The 17,485-nt window shown below is 40.8% G+C and overlaps 1 protein-coding gene across 4 annotated transcripts in view; it reads left to right on the top strand.

The window, feature by feature from the left end:
* NTRK2 (neurotrophic receptor tyrosine kinase 2) overlaps positions 1–17,485 on the top strand; it is a 273,512-nt gene that overhangs the window by 21,219 nt on the left and 234,808 nt on the right. For all 4 annotated transcript variants that reach the window (XM_034774168.1, XM_034774167.1, XM_034774169.1 and 1 more), the window contains exons 3-6: positions 2,880–2,954; positions 3,242–3,313; positions 8,138–8,206; positions 12,300–12,457. In XM_034774168.1, coding sequence (XP_034630059.1) covers positions 2,880–2,954; positions 3,242–3,313; positions 8,138–8,206; positions 12,300–12,457 — 374 coding nt within the window. The remainder of the gene's footprint in view (positions 1–2,879; positions 2,955–3,241; positions 3,314–8,137; positions 8,207–12,299; positions 12,458–17,485) is intronic.

Here is a 17,485-nt window from a genome sequence, read left to right as displayed (position 1 = left end):
CCATCATCCTAGGTGTTGTACAAACACAGAACAAAGCCTGTCCCTGCCCCAGAGCTTACAGTCTAACTTGGTGTGAGTGGGCTCCTTTTGACCTCATACTATTCATTGAACCTGAAATTTGTCCCCTCATTTCAAGGGTGCTGGAACAATTTGTATAGTAGGGGTGCTGAAAGCCATTGAACCAAACTGTAAACTCTGTGTATGACAGAAACCACTTCAATTCAGGGAGTGCGGCAGGACCCCCAGCACCACTAATTCCAGCAGCCATGCCTCATTTTGTTCTGTAAAGGAACAAAACTGTTAGATTATACTGTTGATTTTATGTATTGTGCATTTAAGACCAGATCTTTGGCTGGTGTAAAGGATTCACTTCAGTGGATTTACACATGCTGATTTACACGTGCTCATTAAGTTCCAGTTATCAGAGTGTTATCCCACATTCTCATAGTGAGAGGTGCTGATGGAATAAATAAATGCTTTTATGATTCGAATTGGAATGGCTGATCTTTATGGTGTGTTATGTGGTATTGTAGAGTTATGTAAGTGTATGTAGCAACTACAACTTTGTTGCAGGCTTGATCTTCAGCTAAAATTGGTTGCCCCATCTCTCTTACCCTGATTCTATGTCCTTTCTGGTTCCGCCTTCCATGCCCCTGCATATATCTTCCTAAATTCCTGTCCCTTGATATTTCTCTCCAGTCTTCTCCCAGTCTAACTATGGTACTAATTATTGATTGAACACTGACCACATAGTGGGGGATGTGGCTCTGAAACCTCACAGCCATATTCACTACTCCTAGAACTGAGCAGCAGGTTGTGATGTTTTGCTCAGGCCACGCAGAACTGTGAGCCACTGTGTTACTGCTCTGCCTCACCAAGAAAGAGCTTTGCTGCTGCTAAGCTGTGTGTCAGCTCTCTGGCACACCAGTTCATCTGCCTTGCCAGCAAACTCTTCAGGCCTCTGCCAGTCTAATCCTTGCCCATGCTGGTAACAATCAGTGAACCCCAATCCCCCAAGTTCCCTCTCACTGGACACTCACAGAAGTTATTAATTTCACTGCCTCCAAAAAGACAGAGCACATGGCAACCTGTTAGGTTAGCTGAAGACTTACACTTCTCTTCCATATAACAACACTGAGAAATGTTCTTGTAATAAAACAATAAGTTTTATTAACAAACAGAGGTTTAAATGATTTCAAATAAGAGTGTAAGAGTGAAAGAGAGATGAAAGATTACAAAGACAACAAAATGTGCTGTCTAGTGACTAAAACGTATGTTAGCAAGTTACAATCTTTGTCTAAGCAAGTTTCTCATCTACAGTCAGTTCTCAGAGACTTCCACCACCTGGGTTGAAAGACCCATTTTTCTCAGTTTTCAAGGCCTCTTTTCTCCCTCAGGTGAGGATGCCAAAATGACTTTCTGTTTCTGCCTGTATTTCTCAAAGTCCATTGTCTCTGTTTCAAGAGCCAGGAAGGCTTCCTGAGGGTACAGCTTCCATCCCCCATCGTGGTTGTTAAGTGGTCATTTCCCCCATTTTCTAGTTTGATGGCTTTGTTTACCTTATATGTAAATGTACTTTCATTGTTTCTGGCCTTGCCTTGCTCAATTTACATTGGAGACACAGTCAAGCAGGTGAAACAACATTCCTTTGTCTAGGACAGCTGGGATTATGCACTGCTTGCCAACCATATTTTAAGAACATATTTTCCAGCACACATCTACTATTCTTTATACACCACCATACACACCTCCCACAATAATACTATCCATTTGCATATAACGCATTACATGCTGCCTTTTAGATACAGATCATGACTACAGTATGTTGAGGCAATGAGTGTGTCAGATCTGATGTGAGTTAAGGTATAGTGTGCCCTCGGCCAGTTGGCATTGAGGGGCTTCCAAGGTCACACAGGTAGAGGAAGATTCTGAATGACATCCCCTGTCATGCTTGAATATAGTTTCACAGAGAATGGGAAGATCTGCCTGATGGCTCTCAAATGGGAGGATTTCATTATCCATCATCTTTAATATGTTATTCATTGTTTTTGGATTGGCCCTTAATGAGTTTCAAGAGTTTAAATCAGATTGGTTTATAAAATCCATGGGATAACAAGGTTATGTAAGGAACTCTGTATTCTTTTATTATTTTACAATGGCTTCACTGTATTACTCTTATCCCAAGAAATCCTGCAGAGCCATCACTGTCATTTGATGCTCATATCTGCTACATTGGTGACACATAAAGAGGTTCCTGGGGCATAGTGGCGTTGGCTGATGCTTTTGATCTATCATGATGCTTTCTCCTTTTGTTGTGCTATATTCAGCTGGGGCTCATCGTATGCATAATACAACCAAGAATGATTAGTTTGTTTTGTCTTCCAATTGTAGTATGGTGTAAATAAATCTCCAGCTAAGGGGCAGGGAGAAAAACAGCTTAATGAGTGATGATGTTAAATGTATCCAATATTAAAAACTAGGGCCAGACTCTACTTGTGCACAATTTACACCAGTTGAGGGTCTGGCCTTCTTGTTATGCAAAAGTAATGAGCCAGGTTTCAGAGAAAGTGGCATTATAAAGAAATTTTGTTTATTATCTGCTCAGTGTGAAGACCTCCCTCTCGGTGCAAGATTGTTTCCCCTGAGTAAAAATTAAATGTTCTGCAACAAGGCAGCCAGTTAAATACTTGGGAAGGTGGCAAGAAGTATTTAGCTCTGCAGACACAAGAACCATGACTCCGTGTTGACTGAAGTTGGTCAGAAACCTTCATCACCTTTTATATTTCATCTATAAACAGTGCCTGAGCCAATCTAAATAACAAGAACAGGTAATGAAGCAGCTTTCTTCACTTGCTTTCTCTGTCTTGTTTTTTCTATAGTTACATCGCAAACCAGCGGAAATTAGAAAGCATCAATAACAATGAAGTTGGACTTTATGTTGGACTGAAAAATCTGTGAGTATCTGACTTATTATTTTTGTTTAACATTAATAGTTGTAGTTTCTCTTACAATTGGATTTATAGGCCCCAGTCAATGAGCAGGGCCTAATTGCACTGGGCGCAGTACAAATATGAATCAAAAAAAGACGGTCATTGCCCCAAAGAGGTTACAATTTAATTAATTACAAATGATCTAGGTTAATTGTAATCCCAAATCTTATTCTAACCATTATTATTATTTATTAATCAATTTTATTTTAACCGACCAACACTAACAATTTTAACATTATATGTTTTCACAGAACCGTGGTGGATTCAGGCTTAAAGTTTGTGTCCCGTCAGGCATTTCTGAAAAACACCAACCTGCAGTACATGTGAGTCAGAACAGCTCATGTCTTGTAAGACAGAACTGCCCAGAGCTGGTTACTTCCCTTCCCTTTCTTCTCTATATTCTCCTGGTATAAAGTGTTTTAAAAAGGGAGGTGTATAAAGATCTTTTGCTAATAACTTTGGCATGAAAGTGGAACTGTATCATAAGCAACTGGTGCAGGGGCAACCTGTTAATTTTGTTGTGCTGGATCATTTCCGCTTTGGACTTGGCAAAGGATGAGTAGTCTGGAGTCCTCTGTGAAAACAACTCAGAAAAATGACCAGCTCAGTTTCTTCTGTTTTTGTTGGTTTGCTTACATGTCCCTGAAGAAGATAGGTGCCTCTCAGTTTGGGCTTGTCTACCCAGTGTGTTAGTCTGCACTAAATTCTAGTCCACACCAGCATGTCACGCACTAACTGGCCCATGGGGATCCTGTTGTGGTACACTAAAAGTTCCCTGGTGAACATTAATGTAATACTGTTTGGGACCATGTTAACACACACTAAGGGTTTTTTAGCACATGTCAGCAGGGTCCACATAGACCAGTTAGTGTGCGATATGCTGGTGATTAGAATTTACACCCCCCCACTGTAGATCTATGCACAGTGTAGACAAGCCCTTTGAGAAGCATAGAGCTGAACTCACTCCTACTTCTCACATTTAGGATTATGGTCCCAATTCCGCAAGGTGCTGAAATGAGCAGCGGGGATTTAGCACATTGCATGAACTCTAGTTCAGCAAAGCATTCAAGTAAGTGCTTAAGTCTATCACTATTCAGCAAAGCTCTTATGCACCTTCTTAACTTTAGGCATTTGTATGAGTGAATCAATGAGACTTAAACACAGGTATTAAGTTAAGCAGTTGCTTGATTGAGTGCTTTGTGTAATAGAGATGGATTGCTGAACTGGGGCCAGGACTAGGTGCTGTTATACTACAATAAATTCCCTTTCTGCAATTTTGCTTTCCAAGAAAAATATGTCATAGGAGGATAAAATTAATAGTAATTTAATCAAAAACCTATGATATCTCAGTTTACTGGTAGCAGTAGTAGGCTGTTGCCCCTTATGTGTCCAAACTATGAGAGGGAGAATTAACACATGTTTTACAGGCATGTTAAATTATTTCATCTAGTCATTAATAAAGCAAATGTCTTTGATCAGAGCCATACCAATGCATAACCATAGAAATACCATATGAAGTAAGAGCTACTAGCTGGGCATATACTTGCTTTTCCTGTGACAACTGGTCATTAAATTATGATTTCCTTCTGAGCAGTGATACAAGAGGGATTAGTAATCTTGCCAAACATGTAAAAAGCCTGGGTAAGACCAGAAACGATTACTTAGTGCCACTTGGTATATTTACAATAGATGAGCTAAAGTGACAGAGCAACTAGCATGAAGGTAATTCTGCCTAGGCCTTTGGATTTATTATTTCTGTAGAAAAACTCATTTGTTTATTCTTTACACGATTTCTTAATGAGTTTAAAAAATCTTCCCAAAGAGCCTGTTGCTTCAATGTCTGGGACCATTGAAATCAGTGGCAGTGCTCCTAGGATACTGGGAACAGGATGGACCCTGAGATGTGGTCTGGGCAATGAAAATTGTGAAAAACTGAAATCAGTCACATTTAATTAATAGTAACCTTCTCAGCAAAAGACTAAGAAAAATCTTACATTTCATTTTAAAGCAAAAGTTTATGTCTAGCCATTTGGAGTTTATGGGATTTTTTTTACATATAAATATTCTTATGAAGATTAATGTTAATTGTATGAACTTTAATTTTGCTAATAGAAATATTATGGCTGTAATCCTCTCACAGGAGAAATCTTTTAATGCAGTCACAAGGCTTCATTAAAAAATAAACACTGTATTCTTACAACATAAATAATAATAGCATATAATAATATCAGATGCTAATGAATCTACTAACACACAGCTATTCAAATGCTTTTTGGCATCAACTTAATTTCTGGGCCAAACCTCTGTAGCCAAAATGCCTTTCCACAACTGATGTATGATGATTAAGGTTCAGTAATAATGTAAACAAAAGAAAGTGAAATGCTGCAATAGATATCACTTAAATGTAATTAATAGCTTTGCTAGTTTAATTCTGGTATTCTCATTGACCTTAGACTCAAATTACTCAACAATCACCTTTAAAAGCTATTAAACAGTGCTGTTGTAGCAATGCTGTAATTTATAAACTCAGCAGCAGTAACAATTTTTTTTAATAGACCTGTTTAATGCACTTCCTTTATATTAATACCTTTAACTGTAGGAATAAAGGTCACAAGTAGTGAATATTTCCGAAAACATTAAAAAGCCATTGTCATGTACCAAGAAGTTACATAATTGTATACAGTTTATATATTCAAATCTACTTTGGTATTTTTAGTGTGCTATCACCATGGTATCTGAGTGCTGTGGACTTGACTAGATTAAGAAAAGAGACCTACATTAGCTATATATCTAATCCTGACCTAACTACAGCCTTTTTCCTTTTCCCTGTTGTGTAAATACAGGCTAACACCTTTTATCTCGATATAACTGGTTGAGATTGGCCTCAGGCTCCTCGCTAAAGTCGACCTTGAACAGCTAAATCAAGGTTAACAGTATCTTGTATCTACAGTAGGAAACACTTGTGGTTAGGTTGGGATTAGCTAACACATGTTTAGTAACAGGGACTGGAGAGTTGATCTGATTTTTTTTTTTTTTTTAATCACGGTGTAAATGTTTAGTACAAGGTTTTTTTTGTGTTTTTGTGATCAGATGAGAAACGGATCGAAAGTAGAGTGCATGAAGCAGGTTTAACACTCCTTTTGCCTCCCCTCCTTCATCTTCTCTTCACTTCTCAAGCTGTTGAGCACAGCTTGGCTGTAGCTCAGGATCTAGGCCCTTAACTCTAAGTTAACGAAGTCTTATGTGTGTATATACTTATTATTGTGGATGCTAGCCGTAGTCATTCTTTACTATGATATTGAACTGAGGAGCTAACTTTTAATTACCCTCCCAGAAAAAAATAACTGCATCTTTACCAACCATCTAGTAACCTTGGTCTATGTCTATTCACTTACTGTGGATTGAAGGGCCCAAAGCAGAGATTTTAGTAATCAATATAAAGTGCTCAGTTTATGAAAAATATATATAACAATAAATGTATTGACATAATATAGTTCAAGATGATATATACAACATAGGACTCAAGAATTTCAATTGAATTACATGTCAGTTTGAAAACTCTGAAGGCCCTTAACTGCCTGGAAGAAAAGACTAGTCATAAAGCCCTAAATGTGTCAGCCCATAACCAGGAATGCAGTTGAGCTTTTTTGTTCTTGTTTTCCATAAATACAGTGAGCCTCATTCTGATCTTATGTGCACTGGCATAAGTCAGAAGTAACTCCATTGGAGCTACTTGGCTGGTGTAAGCAAAAGGAGGGTCAGGCCCATGGAGTTTCTTATCATTTTTCAAAATTGTGTTTCATAAAGGTGGGGTAATCACAGGTGCTCCTGTGAGTCATTTACATAGTCATTTACACCTGTGCAAAGTGACAGTTCGGTAAGGTAGCATGTTACACCCCCTTTTCACAGGTGTAAATGGCTATGTAAGGTGCAAGGCAATGGAGGATCAGGCCCACTGATTTGAATGAGTAAGTACTATTCATATAGGCATGGCTTGCAGTACTGGGCCCTAAAGCACTGGGTCACCTAACCTCCAGCCTCTAACACAGAGTTTGTCTAGCTCATGGAAAGAAATTAAGGTTAGGTCAGGGTTAGCGAACATGTGGTACCTAATTCTTACTTACCCACAACATCTTCCCTGTTGTAGATGCAAGTTACACCTTTAACCTTGATTTATCTGGGCAAGGTCAAATCTAGGGAGGGCTAAGGCAGACCTTGATCAGTTCAATCAAGGTTAAAGGTGTAACTACATAAATCCCTGGTTTAAGTGCAAATTTCAATGCAACATTAACTATGGAGTCCCTCTAGTGCCTTCGTAATACCGTATAAAATGCATGTGGTATTTTGGCTCATAATACTAATTTGCACTGGGCTGTTGGCAGTGTTACAGTTTACTGCTGCTCTCTATACCATTAACTAGTGCATTGATAGAACCACAAGAAAAAGTAGCCGTTTTCTGATTTGTGGAGGAAAGGCGGGGAACATTTTTTTTACAGGTTTGAGAGTGAGGCGTTTCTGATTAAGGTAAACATTTCTCTGTCCTAAAAAACTTGGAGAGAACCTTTCAGTAAATTATATTTGGAAGCAGTAAATGCTTAATTGACATAAACCCCCCTAATGTTAGCATTTTACAATTTTCCTTTTGATCTCTCTCTTATTGCACACACGGTTTTGAAAAGAATAACTAAAAGGCTTATGTTGAGGATGTGTGCTAGCATGTGGTTGGGGTTAGATGAGCGCAGAGTGCAGTGCAGACTCAAAGAAGGTATGGGAAACACCCATTTGCTTATGGATAAATTGGCATGTAACCAACATCTGGACTTTACACAGGTCCTTTTGAAATGAAATCCACTGTTTTTTCTGCATGGCTAGAAGTGTTGAAAGATGAAAATTTTGTCCAGTGTTGAATTTGTTTATGAAGCAAGCCATCAAAACAAGGTACTTGTTGGATTAGGAATCTTCAAAGCCATATTGGGCTATCAGAAGAATTTAGATCCCTATCCATCTCCTATTGAACTCAAAGGAAGGAAACCCAGAGATTTTCTTGGGGGTTAGATTGGGCTCAATTTTCAAAACAACACTGTTTCTATAGTTTGGTTATGAAAACCAGAAATACTAATAAAATCTAATGTTCTGTTTTCTCACAGTAATTTCTCCAGAAACAAGCTCTCAAGTTTGTATAAGAAGACTTTCCGCCATCTGAATTTATCTGATCTGTAAGTAGTGAGGTTTTTTTTAAAATGAAGATTATTTGTGTGTTCGAAATAGAATAGCAGTCTGAGAGCTTTTAGGGCTTGATCCATTGAAGTCAATGGATGCCATTGACTTAAGTGGGGCCAGAGTTTCATCCCATATCTTTAGAAAAGATAAGTTGCCTGTGGATGATGACATTGTTTAAAAAAGGTATTATTTTAATGCAATACTGGAGCAAAACACCATGACATTTGCTTTCTCTCCAGTGCAACATAAATGAATATGGATAAAACTTGCCTTTCCTTGTCAGCTTTAAAATGTTCTATTTTGAAATTGTTTCACATGAAACTATTGGTTTTTGGATTAAAGAAGGTGGAAACCTGAAGTACCCTCTCTCTGCGTTAACCTACACACAGAAGAGGTTAAGTATTTGGGCCCTGGCATTTAGGGTTTGCTCCACTCAGTGTTGCAACACCTAACTACTTAAGGAGCCTGTAGGCCAGGGAAATTGTCAGTCACAAGGTAGGCATCCAGACTCTCCAAACAATTCATGGGGAGTGCTAGGTGCCTAAAGAAGGGACTTTCAGAAACCAGTAAGCTGAACAGGTTGTTTTGAAATGGAAAGGTTTCTGGTTTCTCAGAGCTCAGTATAAGATCAGGGCCCTGGAGATATAAAGTAGACAAGTCAGCAATATTAGCCAAGAAGAATGTGTTGTAATCTCAGACACCTTTTGGAGTATAGGAGAAATGAAGTGCACAAATCCCTGGCACCAAGATGAGATTATGCCCCTTAGGTATGCTCTATTGATGATTAAGGTGGTGTAATCACTTTACAGTCCACAGAACTTCATTCACTGGAATTTTCTTCCATAATTTGGTAATCACTGAGCATTCAAATGGAAAGAATAGCTAGTTGCAAAATGCTTCCATTTGATCTGTTCTGTTAGGTATCTGTAATTTTTCCTAAAATTGCAAACTCTCCTTATATTCCTCTCTCTGCACATGTCCACCCAAAAAAGGCACTTTTACCTGACATCTGGCAATAACTTTCATCTCTCTATTTGGTAGCTGATATCATCTCAGCAATGAAGATGATACTATTTAGATTGGTGCACAGTATCTTAATGCACAAAGCAAGCTGTTGAAACAAAAACATATTGTCTGGGGTTCTGTTAGTGTTACTGAACAACTAGGAAAAGATATGGAGCCATTTTTGCCCCCTGGATTTCACAAGTGTAACTGATAGCCTGAATTGGCTCAGGGTGACTGTGAAAAAGTACTAATTTCAATTCTAAGCCCAAATTCTGCAGGCATTTATGTCAGTGTATATCTGGAATTACTCCACTGTATTAAATTGAATAACTTCAGTTTACACATGAGCTATATTGACCACCTCTGGACCGCTCTGTTATCAGGTGACCAATTTCTTATAGGTGTCATGGTTGAACTGGGTTTTGAAAGGGATTTGAAGGTGCAAAAGGTACTAATTTACAAGTTAGTTCAGTGAGATCACAGTGAATCATGTTGATCTTTTTGAAGATGTTAGTGTGATCCCTGTGCAAAGGAAGAAGAGGGCTCAAGATGTGGACTGTAGGAGGGAATTGAAGATTCTAAATAAGCAAGAGGAATTGTGGGAATTCAGTTCAATGAAGGGTTGTGGGAATTCAATTCCATGCGGGTAGGAAAGTAGTGCTTATTGGCAAAGCGTCTGGCAGCAGTGGAGTAGGAGAGAATACATTTGTAATGTAATCATGGGATTTATGCCATAGGCATTCAGCAGTTTGGGAGCAGGGACAGAGGAAATGGATGTTGAGAGTGAGCCACGGTTAGGAAAACTGGAAGAATACTACTTCCCTATCTCATAGCACATTGCAAGGATAAATGATTAATGTTTGAGGTGGTTAGATACTACAGTGCTCAGGGTCCATATAAGAAGATAGAGAGACAGGATGTAGAGGTAAGACAGGTATTTGTAGAGGTGAGAAGGCATGTGGGAACAGGGTTGGTGGGGAGAGAGGAGGATATAGAGTTGGTAGTGGTAAAGTGGGGAGGACAGAATGGATGAAGGTGAGAGAGGAAAACCAGGAAAGTGGAAGAGATAGTGAGCTAGGGCAGAGGTCGGGTGTGCTTGGTAGAAAAGCAGTTGGAAGACATGGTATCAATAGGACAGTAAAACTGTTGTACAGTTGATCAGACAATAGGGTGGCAAATAGATTAAAAAGTCCAGGAGATAATTGACATCGGTGAGGATCCCAAGAATGGAGGGAAAACTGAATATTGGAGGCAGGATCTGAAGGATAGAATGTTGCCCATAAATAGCTTGTGAGAAGCTTGCTTTAAATCTGACTTGTGGGTGTACTTTTGATAGAAGACACTTAAATCAAAGTGTAAGTGAATGAAATTGCAGGCCAGGGTGAGGTGGAAGATGTTCTCCAGACTCTGGGGAGAAGGGAAATGAGAAGCCGCTTTGAAAGGATTCTGTTTTAAAAACAAAATTGTAGCTGCAACTGCAGAATTACAGCAAATGAGATGAAAATGTTAATTGCTACTCACTGAGCCAGTAAGTGCATGGAAGGGACAATCATGCTTCTATTCCTCCCCTTTCTGCAGAATGTCACCATGGTGTGACTCCCATGGGAAGTTAAAACAATGGAAGAAAACGGTTGCTTGCTTATTATTAACCAAAGAGAGATTTTTAAAAAGTAATTCTTATTCACACAAGTAGTGCCATTGAAATCAACTGGATGACTTGTGCTAATATAAATTATCCACAAAAGGTGTTGCAGCTCAGGTAGACAGACCCACACTAGCTCTGCTTGAGCTAGTGTGCTAAAATAGCTGTGTTGATGGTTTTAGCATGGGTGGCAGCTTGGGCTAACCACCTGAGTACAAACCCACCCAGAACCCTAGGTGTGCACCCTGAGCTGACACCTCTGTTACCTCTGGCTACATTGCTATTTTTAGAATGCTAGCTCAAATAGCTAATGCATATCTATCTACCTGAGCTGGGAAGCACACTCCCAGCTACAGTGTAGTTGTACCTTTATGTGTGAAACTTGGGGAAACGTTACTTTTCTGAGAAACTGACTCGTGGGTTTGTCTTGATTTCTACAAATTTGACATTTTAAATTGCTGCCTATTAATGAGAATGCAGCTTTTAATGCTAAAGGCAACAGATTTTGTGGGCAACTAGAATATAGCTTACGTGCATCATGGTCATTTGTGGAGTTTCATTACTCTTTTTATAATGAAATGTCTTTAGGGGTCACAAAGAAACACTAACAAACGTATCAGTTGGAACTCACCTGTGCTTTTAGGAGAAAAGGTGAAAACCTGGACCATTTCTGAGTCAGGCATCTAGATTGTCTCCATTATACTTCACTCAGGCTTCATCACATTACACTGGGCTAAGGTTTTCATGAGTATTGAAATTAGAATCAGGTAGGTGGGCTAAACTCTGATTGAAGTTCCATATAGTGTGTTGTATAGCTGCGTGGTGTTTATACACTGGGTTACAGCCCTTTTTTTAGTTAGGTTCTGGTTGATATTAGTTAAAGCCTTTCACTGTGTCATCTTCCAGAGTCATACGGATGATTTCTTCTTAAAGGTGTGTGAAATTCTTGTTTACAACTAGAGTTGTTAAACTTTAATCATAATATGGGACTGAATGGGTCCATAAAGAGTCCACCACATACAGCGATGAAGTCTTTTCAGGAGTGTACTTTATAAATCAGTAGACCAAAATCCACTATGGAACAGATTCTGATCTCCATTTAACTGGTAAAAATCCAAAATGATTTCATTGAAGAGAATGGAGTAACTTCACGGGTGAAATTGAGATCAGAATCTGGCCCTGTGTGTGGTATCTCAGATCTGTGATAAGCACCATGGACCAGATCTTCAACTGGAGTAAATGGATTGTAGATTAATACTTCAGTGGAGATGTACCCATTTATACTATTGAGGATCTGGCTCCATAATTTTATTAAGCAAAGTATTTTGCTTCTAGGCTGCACTTGGAGTGACATTTAAAAACAAACCAAAAACCTACACAGCAATGTTTCTAGACATATGATGTCAACTGATTTTTTTTAAATGATTTAATTTTTGCTATAGGATTCTAGTGGACAATCCGTTCAAGTGTTCCTGTGATGTTATGTGGATCAAGATATTTCAGGAGACCAAGTTTTCTAACACAGAAACTCAGGATTTTTACTGCATAAATGACAACAACAAGAGGATACCCCTTTCGGACATGCAGATCCCCAACTGCGGTAATATACTTTAAAGTAAAACAATTATGAAGTTAAGTTACTGCCAGGCAGGAAAAGCAAACATGCTTTCAGCTCTTGGCTTCAAGATGGTATATTTGCCACTGCATGAAATCTCAGGAGAAGGTCTCTCTGACTCTTTACACCTTGTGGATTAATATTGTGAGCTTTAGCTAGAATGTTTGTTTTTTTAAAAAATCTTTTAAAAATAAACTGTTGCTCAGAAATGCATCAGAATAAAATATCTAAATATAGAAATGGTATATATATTCATTAAATTGAAAAGAATGCTTTCAAGATGAACAGACCCAAAATGTTACCTACCTTAAAAATGTTATTTGTAGCTTTCACAGAATCCCTAGATTAATAGAATCTTTATTTTCCTTTAAAAATGAATGTTATTAGCATCACATTTTCAAAACTTAGGCTATAAATTGTGCCTGTTTAAAAAGAAAACACACAAACAAATAATCCTGTATTTTTCCATGCAGATCTCAGTAACTGTGTGCAAAAAGTGAGGGAACCCCTGCAGAGTCCACTTTGTATGGGTTACCTGAAGCAGACTTTGCAGGTTTCAATTCGCAGCATTTGGCAAAATACTAATCTCCCCTGGTTTGAGGAGAAATGGTATGATAATTCTCATCACCTTGCTTCAGTTGCTTACTTCCACAGGGTCCTGGACCAATTGTCAGGTAGTTTCACTTCTTACTAGTTGGAAAAAGTATTCCTTAGCCTCAGATCTAGTGGCAGGGGGAGCAGTTGGGCTTGATTCCTCTCCTGAGCACAAATGTTTCTGACTCAAATTGCAGCTCACTAGCAGATAGTAAGTTTCATTTTGTTTTCCTTGGTGGGCAGAGAGAGAGCAGAATGAAGCAAGCATGGAGGAAAAGAAGGAAGGAGGGCAAGGCAACACGCAGTGGATAGATTTGGATGGGGAAAGAGGCAAAGAAGAGTGAATTGGAGGGGGAATGGGAAGAAGGTAGAAATAAGCTCTGCCTTTCTTCCTTCTGTAGTATCTGCCCTCTGCAGCTCTAACCTTTCTGTGAGTGCTTCACAACACCAGACTGCTCTTCTTCTCTGCACTCCCACTGGGCCTGAAACCCATAACCAGAGAGGAGAACCAGGGCCGGCTCTAGGTTTTTTGCCGTCCCAAGCAAAAAAAATGTTGGCTGTCCCCCGTCCCAGCCCTGGGTTCCTCACCACACCCTCCTGTCGCCCCAACTCTGGGCTCTCCACCACCCACACCCACTGCCCTGGGCTCTCCGCCCCCAGACCCGCACCAGCCCTGGGCTCTCACCCCCCCACCCGCACCCCCCTGCCGCCCCAGCCCTGGGCTCCCCCTACCCCCACACCATTGCCCCCTACACACAGCTCCTGCCACCCCAGCCCTGGGCTCTCCCCCCGCCCCCGCCCTGCACCCTCCTTCCGCCGCAGCCCTGGGTCACTGGTAACTCGCTCCCAGGGCGGGTCATTCAGCAGGAATTTTGGGTGTGCACAGAACACAGACAGGATTGGTTCACATATGGTTACAGAACTGCAGTAAAGTGGAACAATTTTCAGCTTGTGTGATTGGAGGATATCTGGATGCATATTATAAGACTGTCCTACATAAATGAGGAAAAGTTGAGGTGCCTTTAATTTTTTGTTCCAGTCTTTCTTTCTATGGGGAATTTGCCAATGCAATATCACTGTCTTCCTTTTAAACAAACAAACAAACAAACAAACAAAGAAAAGGCAATGGCTGTTGAAAATAGCAATTCCAGTCCTAATAACCACTGGGAAGCATTTCTTGCTCAATTTTATCCTGCTTTTTCTACAGCAAGTTACAGTGGATCAGTATATTTGATTTGGGAGAAATGAAGTAAGAGCCGCCCAAACTGAGCTTGAGCACTCCTGAATTTTGAGGTGTTCAAATCTGGAAGGCAGGTGCTGGGGGGGGGCTGTGGCTCCGCAGGGAAGCACGGCAGCATGTATGCAGCAGCGTGTCTGCGCTGCGCGAAGCCAGACACGCTGGTCTGTGTGGCATGGTAAGGGGGCTGGGGGGTTGGAGAAGGGGAAGGGGATTCCGGGGGGGCAGTCAAGGGACAGGGAGAAGGGGGGGTTAGATGGGTCAGGGAGAAGGGGGGGGCAGTCAGGAGACAGGCAGCAGTTGGATAGGCATCGGAGTCCCAGGGGTTTGTCAGGGGACAGGTAGGGGGTGGGATCCTAGGGGGGAAGTTGGGGGGTCTCAGGAGGGGGCAGTTGAGGACAAGAAGACCAGTGGGACTTAGATAGGGGGTGGAGTCCTGGGGGGCAGTTGGGGCAGGGGTCCCGGGAGGGGGTGATCAGGGGACAGGGAACAGGAGGGTTGGATGGGTTGAGGTTTCTGGGGGGGGCAGTCAGAGGGAGTGGATGGGGGCAGGGTGGGGCTACCCTCCCTCCCCGTGGAGTGTCCTATTTTTTGAATGTTAAAACATGGATCCCTACTCACAGTGCAGCTCTCCATTCAAAGCAGGCTGCAGTATAAGGTCTCAGCTTCCTCACTCGCTCCCCCTCTTTCCTGTTGGTAGTGGCCAAGGGAATGCTGGGAAATGTAGTTCTTTCCCTGCTCCAGGGCTGGCTCTATAGGCAGGGAGCTAACCAAGGAACTACAGCTCCCAGGGCCCCCTTTTGGTTCTCAGCTCCCATGCTGGATCCCTGCTGCCCCTGCAAATAGGCTGCCCCAAGCTTGCTTTGCTGGTGCCTAGAGCCGCCCCTCAGGAGAACGGGTTGGAAATCAGATGAATGCTCTGTTTCATATAGATGCTGTTGAGTACATGCTCCTGTCATGGCTATGTGTGTCAAGCAGAGCAGAGAGCGCTGGTGATTGGGGAGCAAAGAGCATCCTGGTATTTAGTAGCTCTCCTGTGTTGCCAGCAGTGTTGGTGGATGAAGAAGGGAAGAGATAGGCAAGAGTGCAGGGGAAAAGCAACATGGGATGCAAAATACAAATCTCTTTGAAGTACTGTGTAATCTCGGTCCAGCACTGATCAAATCTCTCTTCAGCAGCTGCTGAACTTGGCTGCTCTGCTTTGAGGGGCCTGAGGGAGAGCTGCTGCATCTGCCAGGTCTTTGGAAGCACTAAGGGTAGTAGGCACAAGGCAGGGGTGTTGGCATGAAACACTGGAAGCCAAAACAGTCCCTGTTTTGCTGCAGCTGGTCAGAGCCAACATAGGGACCCCATAATCCTTAGCTAGAACCCCCCTGGTAACTAGAGATTCCCTTAACTCCACAGTTTTCTGAGTTCCCAGCACTAAGGATCATGGGACTTTTACTGAGTCATTGAGTGACTGCAGCAAGTTAGGGTGTGTTTCTCAGCCTGTGTGCGGGAGGTGTGCCCCCTGCCACATAAGAGAGCTTTGCAAGATTGGGGGAGTCATTGGCTAATCTGGTGGCCCTTCCAAAGGCCACTGCAAATGGTCTACACTAGAGCAGGAGGAGGAGGAAAGGGAGTTGGAGACCCTGTGTGTGGAGGCTGTACTTGAGAGGCCAGTGTTTTAGAGGAGGAGAAGGAATGGTTGTGTGAACAGCAACACATGAACACAAATTGTTCAGGTGCCTGTTCTGATGTTCATATTTGTACATGGAACTTAAACTTGATTATGGATAGACTTGTGTTTCTCTTTAACTCTTAGATCAGCCCTAAGTGAACATTTGTACCGTAATATGGCATTACAGCTTACTCCCTTGGGTGACACTGCACAAACAAATCCAGAGTGTGATATAAATGCTAAGTCTGCCATCTCCCAGGAATGTAGCAGACACACTTAAAGGAGACAAATCACAACATCCACATGAGCACAACCTGCATTCTGAAACTCTTTCAAGAAATCATATATTGAGCTACTATTTTTAAGAGTATCTCTCTGATATTTATTTTACCTTGCTTAGGTTTGTGTGGACTTAATTTTCAGAAAACCCACAATTCCATAGACTTTAGCTGTGGCTCCCCCTTTGAAAATCAGAAACCATATCTTTAATCCCTGCAGATATTTTTCTAAAGAAGTTAGTCTGTTTAATTTTCTAACAAAATGTAAGTTAACAGAGGCTAATTGTTATCTAACTATAGGAAGAATGAAACCTTTGGTTTGGGTGGAGTAGTAAATGTACATTGTTTATAGTTTTCTTCCTCTTCCTGTGAATTAACTACCCTCTACCCTTTCTTTTGACTTTGATAGGTTTTGTGGGTGCTCAGGCCTTTGTAAGCTATATTGTCACCTAACAGAGTAAAACCTTGCTAATTTGCCCTAATGACTACTACTACATTCATCACAGCAGATTGCTTAGTTCCTGATTCAGAAAATTAAACAAACAAATTTGATTTTAGATAAAAATCAAGGACACTGTCTGATAAAGTACTTTGTTAATTTATTCTGGCAGGTGTCATTAATTATTGATGGTAATATTTAATAGTATACTAGTAAGTATTCTGTAGTATAAGTTGTAAAAGTCTTGGTAACAGGGCACCTTCCTACTGCGTGCTGCTAATAAATGGTTTCTTGGTTAGAATTCTCTGGTTTGCAGATCAGTGAAGTGAGAATTTGTGAGGTTCTGTGGTACTGTACTTGTTTATGTAGTTTAAATGTTCATTAATGGACTGGTTAAAGGCTAGTTGCAATTTAATTTTAGCTTTACAGTTGAACTTCCATAATCCACATTTATGGTGAAAGCTGATAAGAACTACTGACAATGAAGTCTTTTTTCTGACCTCTAATCAAAAGATCAAATTTGGGATATTTTTCTGTATTCAGTGTTGAAATTAACAAATTTAAAACTGTCCAGTGAGTCACCTGTTACCAGTGTTTGCATTGTATAGGCAGTAAAGAAATAATTTTCTTTCACTGCATTTAATGCCTCTCAAGTATCAGGGGGTAGCCGTGTTAGTCTGTATGGTGCCACCGAACCCCCTGCTGTTTTTGTGGCTGCAGAGTGACACGGATGGACACTGTGTAGTTATCGGTGGTTAGTCTGTCATTACAATAAAGACAAATAAAATACTGAGGGAAACAAGAG

This window comes from Trachemys scripta, chromosome 6, assembly GCF_013100865.1.
Source record: "Trachemys scripta elegans isolate TJP31775 chromosome 6, CAS_Tse_1.0, whole genome shotgun sequence".
NCBI lineage: Eukaryota > Metazoa > Chordata > Testudines > Emydidae > Trachemys > Trachemys scripta.
This window is presented reverse-complemented; position numbering and strand designations above follow the sequence as displayed.